Source organism: Acanthisitta chloris, unplaced genomic scaffold (assembly GCF_000695815.1).
Source record: "Acanthisitta chloris isolate BGI_N310 unplaced genomic scaffold, ASM69581v1 scaffold14659, whole genome shotgun sequence".
Lineage (NCBI taxonomy): Eukaryota > Metazoa > Chordata > Aves > Passeriformes > Acanthisittidae > Acanthisitta > Acanthisitta chloris.
This window is the reverse complement of record NW_008689896.1, coordinates 2,722-13,630: the sequence shown is the minus strand read 5'-3', so window position 1 is coordinate 13,630 and position 10,909 is coordinate 2,722. Positions and strand designations below refer to the sequence as shown.

The 10,909-nt window shown below is 46.4% G+C and overlaps 1 protein-coding gene across 1 annotated transcript in view; it reads left to right on the top strand.

Annotated features, from left to right (window-relative positions):
- The window catches only part of NCOA6 (nuclear receptor coactivator 6), a gene marked incomplete at its 3' end in the record, with an annotated part of 18,415 nt that extends 8,444 nt beyond the window's left edge, over positions 1 to 9,971 (top strand). The window contains exons 6-9 of the mRNA XM_009081611.1: positions 1,258 to 1,404; positions 2,581 to 3,685; positions 7,502 to 7,518; positions 9,858 to 9,971. Coding sequence (XP_009079859.1) covers positions 1,258 to 1,404; positions 2,581 to 3,685; positions 7,502 to 7,518; positions 9,858 to 9,971 — 1,383 coding nt within the window. The remainder of the gene's footprint in view (positions 1 to 1,257; positions 1,405 to 2,580; positions 3,686 to 7,501; positions 7,519 to 9,857) is intronic.
- Positions 9,972 to 10,909: the final 938 nt, after the last annotated feature.

Below are 10,909 nucleotides of genomic sequence, written 5' to 3'. Positions count from 1 at the left end.
AGCAGGGCTGTGTTGCTCCCACTTGCTGAGATTTTTGCCTGACTTCCATGCATGCTCATTCTTTGCTGCAATTTATGTTACTTAAGTTCAAGCCACTTTGCATTATGTTAACTAAGTTGTAATTACAGGTTTTTTCCATTTTTAAGCCATCTTGCATTTAAAGGTTTGGTGTAAATGAATGCATTCCAACACTTCCCATTTCACACAGTTAATGTAGCAGATCAGGATTTGTGTTGCATTTGGAATAAGCCAAGCTAACACTTTCTCTTTTTCTCAGTTCAGTCATTCCTACATGTAAACTTACCGAAAAGCTCAGCAGAACTAAAACCAGAGTCTGGTGATGTGCTGTATTTGCAGATGTGTCTTGTTTGGCCTGTAAATGTGATTACCTTGAAATATTAATTACAAACCTAGGACCAGATTAACTGATGCAAGCAGCACAATTAAGTGTGCAGGAAAGCTGCAATTATAGAAGGAACCAAAGTCCCATTGTGGCACTGGGTCAGGAGGATGAGAGGGGTGAGGGGCATTGTCTGTCTCATAGTGGGGTATGAAGAAGTGTGTTCTGTTCAGTCCATCTCTGCTGCAGCTCACCTTGGCAGGTGGAGGGAAGGTTTTTCTCTGTCCCAGGGCAGCAGTGATGATGCCAAAGTGTGGGTGTTGTGCCAGATAAGGGCCTGGCAGAATTCCTTGCTCTGGCAGCTGGAATAGCAGAGAATGAGCAGCAGGTCTGGACATGCTGAACCATGAGGTTCCTCAGCCGACTCTGGGATGAGAAGGATTTTTGAGTGTGCAGACACACAGCAGCACTGCTAAGGAGCCTGTGCCTGGTGTGTTACTGTGAGATGTTGCTGAGAGGAGCACATCACCTGAGTGTGGTTTGTGCACAGGGAGTGAGTTAAGGGCCTGCTCAGATCTGAGATGCAGCAGAGCAGGAACCAGCAAACTGTGTTACTTTAATTGCTAGTTTCTGAAAAGTCAAACATGGACTTTTCACCTTCTCTGTGTGGTAAGTTTTGTACTTAAATGGCAGTTTGAAATGAGTCATAGTAATTTGTTAGGCAGAATTACTGCACAGATAAGAACTATAAATGTCTACAGTGGGTTTTGTATATCAGCAAAAAACTTTGCTGCCTAAACCTGTGATGTGACAGCACAGACTCAAAGGTTTTTCCTCTCATACTCCAATTACAGATTTTATCTCTTCTTTTCCTTCCCATTTTCCACACTTACTAACAAGAAAATGCTTGTGTTCAGGAATGTCCAAGCGCCTCCCCCCGGGGTTCCCTGCAGGCCAGGCTAACCAGAACTTCCTGCAAGGTCAGGTGCCTTCCACAGCTCCAGGACCAGCAGGGAACAGCGGAGCACCACAGCTGCCACCCAGCCAGAGCGTGCAGCACACAGGTCTGACTGCCACGCGGGGTTCTCAGCTTCTCCTTTCTGTAGCCTGTGTCACACAGATCCCAAGCCATCCACTCTTGCCATGAGCAGGGGCTGGTTGGCTGGGGCCGCAGCACCATTCTGGGTGTGTTGCTGCATCAGGAAAAGCAAAGTGTGAGGCTGCTCATGTTTCTCAAACAACCCATTATTGATGAGCACTGTGTCCTGGGCTCCAGGAGCAGCTGTTGAGAAAATGAACGAAAGCAGCACTGAAATTTGGAGGCTAGGGTGGATGGATATAGCACAAAAGGAACTTCTTGTCCTGACAAAAGAAAGTGTAGTTGTCTTAGAAGCAGAATAGCAAAATAATCTTGTTCTGCTTTGAAAATATTATTTATTGGTTCCTTTGAAAGTTTTGGGTCTGCTGACAGTGTGAAAGTGAGCCCTCCATTTAATAATGCAGTTATTAACCTTTTGTCTGGATTACAGATACCCTGATAATGTCATTTCTGGTCTCTCCTGCCATGCTGCAGGGGGAGGACTAAGAGGGAATGGTCATAAGCTGAGACAGGGGAGATTCAGACTAGATGTGAGTAAAAATATTTTCCCTGTTAGGGTGTTCAGGCACTGGAATGGGGAATTGCCCAGGGAGGTGATGGAAGTGTTTAAGAGGCATCCAGACCTGGAAGATGTGGTTTGGGGTTTAGGGGTTGCAGCAGTGACAGGTTAATGGTTGGACTCAGTGACCTTAGAGGTCTCTTCCAACCACGGTGATTTTATGATTCTATCAGTTCTCTCTGGGTGTTAATTCTTTAACCCGTTTTAAATGAACCTCAAGGTTTGATGCTTATTTTGGTTGGGGATTACTGTGCTGAGTGAGGTGACATTATGGAAGATATTCAGACTTCAGTGCAGGTAACAACTGAAATTTAAGTTTCTGCTCTGTCCTCTGCAGTGGGTTGCAGGGGAAGGACCAGTCCAGGTGTTTGTTTTGAGATGTGTGATGCTCTGTTTGGACAGCTAACACGTATCTGTAGCATCAGACATTGCATCCCAGAACTGCAAATGTGTGAGATATTCCAGTTCATTGGAAAAGGGAGGAAAACCATTCTGGAGTACTTACTCAACATCAAAAGGTATGAAAACCCTTGCACTAGTCAAGTTAGTTTCTCACTGGCTTTTTCTTTTTGTTTTCTTAAGGTGGCCAAGGATCTGGACCTCCTCAGACTCAGATGCAAGCAGCACATGGCCCTCCAAATATGATGCAGACCAATCTCATGGGACTTCATGGAAATCTGAACAACCAGCAGGCTGGTGCTAGTGGGGTGCCACAGGTTAACATGGGCAACATGCAGGGACAGCCTCAGCAAGGACCACAGTCCCAACTCATGGGGATGCATCAGCAAATCGTGTCCTCTCAAGGGCAGATGGTAAACATGCCGGCTCAGGGATCGCTGAACCCTCAAAACCAGATGATACTTTCTCGAACTCAGCTCATGCCTCAAGGCCAAATGATGGTGACACCACAAAACCAAAATCTTGGTCCTTCTCCCCAAAGGATGACCCCACCCAAACAGATGATTCCCCAGCAGGGACAGCAGATGATGTCCACACACAATCAGATGATGGGACCTCAGGGCCAGGTCTTGCTCCAGCAAAACCCAATGATGGAACAGATGATGACCACTCAGATGCAAGGAAACAAACAGCCTTTCAGTACTCAAAACCAGTCCAATGTTATGTCGGGGCCAGCTCAGATGATGAGAGGACCAACCCCAAACATGCAAGGAAACATGGTGCAGTTCACTGGGCAGATGATGCCACAGCAAGGCCCTGTGAATGGGAATCCTTCTCAGGTGATGGGAATTCAAGGGCAAGTTTTAAGACCCACTGGACCTGGTCCTCACATATCTCAGCAACTTGGGGACACTACTACAACAACAAACAGCGACGTGAACCTGACACAGATGTTACCTGATGTTCCTGTGCAGCAGCCAAACATGGTGCCTTCTCACATGCAAGGGATGCAAGGAAACAGCAGTGCTTCAGGGAGTCATTTCTCTGGCCATGGGCTGCCTTTCAATACAGGGTTTAGTGGAACAGCAAATGGGAATCAGGTTTCCTGTGGGCAGAACCCTGTGTTTCCTGTCAATAAAGATGTGACTCTCACAAGTCCTCTCTTGGTTAACCTTCTCCAAAGCGATATATCAGCAGGACACTTTGGTGTGAACAACAAACAGAACAATCAGAATGCCAACAAGCCAAAGAAGAAGAAGCCTCCAAGGAAGAAGAAAAATAATCAACAGCTAGAGCAAACAACGTAGGTTCAATATTACAGTGGTTTTATAAGGGGTGTGGGGAGCTCCACAGGCACCTTGTCAATATTTTATCAGCAAGCAATGGGTGAGAAAGGACCTGCATTGGTTCATGTTGTAGCAGTTTCTTTCAAGAGTTGCTCTCAAGAGTCTGTCATTGGAACGTTTGTTCAAGATTAAAAGTAACATGCAAATAGACAAACTCAGCTATAAACCCAGTTACAGGAGCACTGTTCCTTACCCTTACTGGGTGAAGGAAGTTTAGCATGTGGCTCCTGGTGCCACAGCCCTGGCTGGGAAGAGAGGCTGCCCTTTGCTAAGCAGTCTGACAGCCACAATCAGAGGGTGGCAGGTACTTTCAGAAGAACTAGAAGATTCCATACAACGTGTGCAGTAGAGATTTTGGGGGTTGTTTCCTGAATTAAATTTTAACGTAATTAAAATCCCCGTTTTCCTGTGAGGGTGGTGAGACACTGGCACAGGTTGCCCAGGGAGGCTGTGGCTGCCCCAGCCCTGGCAGTGTTCACAGCCAGGTTGGCTAAAGCCTTGAGCAACCTGTTCTGGTGGGAGGTGTCCCTGCCCAGGGCAGGGGGTTGGGACTGGATGGTCTCTAAGGTCCATTTCAACCCCTTAACATACTATGAATTGTGTGCATGTCCTGAGACATTTCTGCCTGGAATTGAGCTGGACTTCTCTCTTAGTTGAAGCTAGAATTTAGAGGGGAGAATCTGGTACTTTCTGGGCATGAGGTTAATGAGTCCAAGCAGTGCTGATCTTCCTGGCCTAGGAGAAATCACAAAGGAAAAAGCCCCACAGCTCCTGAAAGGGAGGAGGCAAACAGATAATATTGAAAGATGAAGAATGAATGTGCCTGGTTAGTGGAAATTCAGGATTGTGGAAGCTCTTCATTCCTCTTTGGCCACTGTATCCTTCCTTGGCCAGCTGACCTGTGACCCTTTGCCTGCTAACAGCAGCACAGGGTGGTGCATCCTGCTGCTGTGCCATTATTCAGCTCAAATGGTGAAGGCAGATCTGCTCTATCTAATGATCCTGATGCTGCAGATGAGCCCCAGGGACACTAACTGGAATCCACCCAATGGAACTTCTGGGGATTGTGTTCAGTTTGCTTTAGGGAAAATGGAAAAGCTTGGCACAGAAAATTATAACAGAGGAATAACCAGGTATCAAAATTCTTAAAACCAAATTAAAAGTAGCAATGGCACATTAAGCTCCTGGTGTGGCTCTGGTTCCACCAGTCCCACTCCTTTGAAGAATCACAGAATCACAGAATGGGTCAGGTTGGAAGGGACCACAGTGGCCCCTGGTCCAACCTCTCTGCTCAGGCAGGCCCAACCTAGAGCACAGTCATTGTGTCTTTACCCTGAAGTTTCTGCTGCCTTTCCCAGGGACACATGTCCAGGTCTGTGCAAAGAGAAGGTGGCATTCAGGTACTAGGCAGCCTTTCAGTACTTAAATTTTTCCCTTGGTTACTCAGTTACTCCAACCTGCATTGTCTGCACAGTGTCAAGATTCCTTCCTGAAGATGGAATTATTAACCTTATGGACATTTTCATTCTGGACCCAAACAACTCACACCATCTGTAACAAGTGATCTCTGGTGACAATCATTAGTTGGCTTCACTAGTAGGAAAATAAAATGCAGAAATGCTGTAAGGTAGAGCAAACTATACTGATTTCATAGGCCTCAAAAAAAGTGCTTCAAGTACTGCTGTGTAGTCTGCAGTCATGGTGTGGCCTGTAAGCTCCACACTGCTGCCATGGGATTTCAGATTGCAGCTGGGGGAGGACACAGTCTGTGGCACCTCTGGAAACCTGGGTAAAGTGAGCTGGGCAGTGAGTCTGCAGCATTGAGGTGGCTTGGAAACTGTGACACAGTCACCAGCTTCTTCAGTCCAAACAGAGTCCAGTGAAACAGTAGAACCAGGGAGGCTGTGGCTGCCCCAGCCCTGGCAGTGTTCAAGGCCAAGTTGAATAAAGCCTTGAGCAACCTGTTCTGGTGGGAGGTGTCCCTGCCCAGGGCAGGGGAATGGGACTAGATGCTCTCTAAGGTCCTTTCTAACCCCTTAACAGACTATCATACTAAACTATGAAACCACTGCCACAGTGAGCACCTTGCCATGGAAGTGACAGAGGGTTCAGAGGGAGCAGATGAGTTGGCTTTGTCTTCTGATCCATTAATCATTAAGAACAGCCTTGTTAGGATTTTGTTTGTATTGGTCTCACTGATGAGCACCCAGCTGCAGCCTGGGAATGTCAATAAATGGATCTATAGAGCTCCCTCTGAGCTCACAATGCCCCCACGAGACTATTTGCTTATTAAAAGGTTTACACAGTAGAAGAATTCTAAATAACAGCTTTTGTATTGAACTATGACAACTCAATTCTAGCTCCTAAATAGGCTTTGAATCAGATTTTGGTGTAATTAACAAAGGAAATAACACTTTGTACTTTATTACTTAAATTTTCGGTGAGTGTCCTCTGCTACTGCTGGCTGCAAAATGTTGTTCTGGGGTGGATTAGCATTTGGTTTCCAAATGGACTGTGTATTAATCACTTGATCCTTGCAGAGGCATTAGGAAGGGACTTGTTCTTACAAGTATGTCTGAGATTATTCTCCAGCAGAAGGAGAGTGACTGCAGTGAAAGCTGTAACACCTTCCTGCCTCCCTCCCATCATCAGGCATGCTCAGCATTTTCCTGCCTTGGAGTTGCTGATTCTGTTAAATCCCATTTGGATCACTTTCTTTTACATCAGAAGCAAATGAGATGCTTTTCATCTCAGCTTCCTCTCCTTCCTCCTTTCTCAGAAATACTAGAATTCAGAGCAGGAAACCTTGTGTGGAGATGAAGCTAATTGGATAAACACACTCAAAAGAAATAATTTCTGAGCAGTAATAGGAGAGTAACAGAAGTACTACAGATTGCAGTCTGAGCCATGTTGGAATGCAAATAGGTTAAGTGAGCTATTGAAAGAGTTTATGCAGCTGAGTCTAAAATAGTTTTAAGGGTTTGCTTAATTGGCCAACTCAGTGTTGGAATGAAACCCAGGACATTTGGGAGAGGTGTTTGCATCTGTGTTCTGAACCTGAAGACTGTGGGTAATGGGATGTAAACTGAGGAACAAGATGCTAGATGAAATGGGATTCTAGATTAAACATGTTGGCTAATGCTATTAAATCCATGCACAAACAAGCAGCTGTTGATGTTCCCTGTGCACAGCCCATGGACATGCTGTGTGCTGGGGGACAGGAATAACCCCCGGGAAGGGTCACTGCTGGCATTCAGGTTTGCAACGTCAAGTGCAGGTGGTGACACTGTAGGACAAAGAGATTGAGAGCTTTTCACCCCAGGTCTGGGGCTTACAGCCCCACAGGGCACCTGGAAGAGGCACTGCTCAGCAGCAGAGGACAAGTGCTGTCCCACAGCAGCTGCTGCAGAGCACCATGCTGGCAGGGCTCTGCATGCCCCTGCACTGTCATTTTATGTTCACTCACCTCATTTCAGCAGCTGCAGCCTTTCATGGTTTGATTGGGTTGGGTTTTCTTGGGGTTCTCTTTCTGCTCTGATAAGGGATTTTGTACCTGAAGGTTGTACTAGAGAATGCAGCTGGTGGAGCAGAGGCTTTGCTGATGACAGTCCAGACCATACCTGATGTGCAGTTATTTCTGACATTGTTTTACATCCAGAGCAATAGGAAAGAAGAATAAATATGACGTAATTGTCCTTCTTACACAAACCCCATATTGCTACTCATAGTCATAGTTCAGGGGGTTTTGATGTGTGGAGGTTGCTAAACATTCCCAGTGGATTTCAGCAACATCCAAAATTCAGATAGTGTCTAAATTGCCCAGCAATGACAGCAGCAGTCTCCTGCCACAGCTACTGCTTTTTGCAAGCACATCAACCTCAGGTCTCTTTTGGCAGGTTTGCAGAGCTGCAGGTCAGACTCTCCTGCCAGGAGGTGTTTGCTCAGGATCCATCCTGCCCCAGGATTGTTTTCTAGGTTAAACCTGTCTGTGCAGTGGTGCTCTGTATCAGTCTCTAGCTGCTCGTTAGCGTTTTTAATCTCCCACCATTACAAATAAATCGTAAACAGCACAATTACAGATTTGAGATTGCATTGAGTTTTAGGCAGTTCTTTCAGGTCACCTGTACCAAAGGCTGCAGCTTCTGTGGGGGGTTTTGCTACCAGAATTTGTTCATTTGTGGCTGCTAATATAATACCCTGGGGCTGTGCATAGGTATTTTGCTAGTTTTTGTCACATTTATTGGTGGAGTTGTGTAAGCCAACACCTCCTGCATCGCAGGCCATAGTGGTGTGCTGGATTGGAAATTTGGGTTTCTCTACAAATGCTTTCCCTGGCAGTACTTGCCCTCAGCAGCAGTGCTTGGAATGGTTCTGTGTTTGCCCCATTTCTCACCTTACTTCTCTCTTGGCTTATGCTCTCCCCAGTTTTTGCCTGCAGAGATTCAGGGATTTCCAGTCACACTCTGCTTTTGGAGAGTTGATCAGGTACTGACGGAAGGTTAGGACAGGCCTGAGTCTCTCCATGTCAGCTGTGCAGGTGCCAGAAACTGTTACTCTTAAGTAAAATTACATAGAATAGATCTCTCCACCTTTATGTACTTCAAATTCTTATTTTGCTGAAAAATGTCTATTTCTCTGTGACATTTCTGCATGATTCTGCCTCTCTTTGTTGGCAGTAGACTTATTTTGATGTATTTAATTTTAACTCAGATTTTTCCTTCTGTAGATCTCCCCATAGCCTTCATATATTCATGAAGGTGATAAACGGTTAAGGTCTCCTGCTCTTCATCCCTCTTTATTTTACATCCTCTGGCCATGTATATTGATAGCTATAGAAACTTGGGGTTTTTCTCAGTCTGCAAAAACTGTCATGATTCAGTGGAAGTACTGGGCATTGAGTCTGAACAATTTTAAATTGTCCTAGGGAGTCTCCTGGAGCATCAGGTACCCCAGGAGAAGGACTTGGGGGATGCTGATGGACAAAAAAACCTGTGTGTGACCCAGCAATGGGCACTGGGAGCACAGAAACCCTCTGTGTGGTGGGCTCATCCCCATAGAGTGGGCAGCAGAGAGAATGGGGATTCTGCCCCTCTGCTCTGCTCTGGTGAGATCCACCTGCAGTGCTGCCTCCAGCTCTGGGGCACAAGAAGGACACTCCTCTGGGCTGAGTCCCTCTGCTGAAGCACTTCTGTTGTAGAGCCAGACTGGGAGAGTTGGGAGTGTTCAGCCTGGAGAAGAGAAGCCTCCAGGGAGACCTTAGAGCGCCTTACAGTGCCTAAAAGAGGTCCAAGAGAGCTGCAGAGGGACTTGGGGCGAGGGCCTGGAGAGACAGGACACAGGGAATGGCTTCCCACTGCCAGAGGGCACAGTGAGATGGGATAGTGGGAAGGAATTCCCCCTGTGAGGATGCTGAGGCACTGGCACAGGTTGCCCAAAGAAGCTGTGGCTGCCACATCCCTGGGAGTGTTCAAGGCCGGGTTGGACAGCGCTTGGAGCGGCCTGGGCTGGTGGAAGGTGTCCCTACCCGTGTCAGGGGATGGGACAAGATGAACTTTAAGGTCCCTTCCAACACAGACCAGTCTGTGATCACTTACAGAGACTCAGTGCCACACAGAGGTCTGTGCTCTGGAGGGTGACTTTAGTGTCTGACATGTCAGTGCAGTTTGGCTGTGCTGTTATCAGAGGTCTCTGATACCTCAAAGCAGTTGTTTCTGGGGGCATTACTGGAAGAAATGGTGCTACCATTAAAATAAATTTATATGCATCTCCCCATGGTACTTGCTTATCTCTGCAGATGTCATAGGGAAGCCTAGTGACTTGAAATATTTATATAGCCATATCATTTGGGATAGCCATTGGCATTCTCTTAGTTATAAAACTCAGATTCAAGGTGGAAACAAGATCAACAGAGCACGAGCACCTTGTTTCCTTTTCAGCAGTATTTAAGGCAGAGGAGTGACTGTACCCAGACCTGGGATCTGTGTGTCAGTTTGCCATGGTACACCAGAGGCAATGTTAACGTTTTTTTTAACTGCTTGAGTTCTAGAAGCAGAAATCAAACCTTGATGTGAGAGCTGGATCTTAATTGCAGTCGTTTTTCTTTCAGTTCTTCAGAACCACGCCCAGCTGGCCTGGAGGAGAGTGATCAGTCGTCGCTGTCTGGGGATCAAGGAATGAATTTAGATAAGTCAGGCCCTAAACTCTCAGATTTTGCCAGCAGGCCACCAGGTAGTAGGATTTTTCTGTGGTTTATCTGAATGTAATAACTATGGGAGAGCTTTGCACTGATCTTTGTGACAGTTCTGTTCTATTTGTGCTATCACACACTCTAGTTCAAACCTTTTTGCCTTCTAGTAAGTAACTGTTACCATTGTTTCGGTGGTTTCTTGGAATTAGCAATAGGATTTGTATTATAAACCACAAAGGTGGTTCTTAGCACTGGTTTTGGCCAAGTAATATGTGGCAGATTCTGCTTTGTACACTAGAAGATGTCAGGTCTGTAGCAGGTGTGCTGGTCCGTGTACCTCAGGGCCTGTCAAACTCTGAAGGTTGTTTTAAGGAGTATTAATTAGTGGAAGTCCAACTCCTCATTTGTAAGTGAAAGCAAGCCAATAGGCAGTTTCAGAGACTTTCCAGGTGGCATGAACTTGGATGAATAGCTGGTAGCTGTTAGGATTCACTAAGAGATCCCCAGTTAAAGTCATTCATACAGTAAGTGAAAATATGTTTAGGAATTAAGTGAAACCTTTGGCCTCATTGGTGCAGCTGTTTCGTCAGTGTGGCTCTCACCCAGCATAAACAGGCTCCAGGCTGTACTTCCTATCCAGTCCTGTTTGTTACAGAAATCCTGCATCCTCTGATCTCTGGTTGGTTTTAATGCGTGTGTCATCCTTTTGTCTTAGGTTATCCATCTCAGCCAGTGGAGCAGAGGCCACTGCAGCAGATGCCACCTCAACTCATGCCACACACGCAGCAGCCCCAGCCCCAGCCCCAGCAGCAGCAGGAGCAGCAGCAGCAGGAGCCGCAGTTTTTTTAACACCACAGCAAGGCCAGGCACCCCCACAGACACCACAGCAGCAGCAGCAGCAGATGATGATGATGCTGATGATGCAGCAGGATCCCAAATCAGTCAGGCTGCCTGTGCCACAGGGAGTTCACCCTCCCAG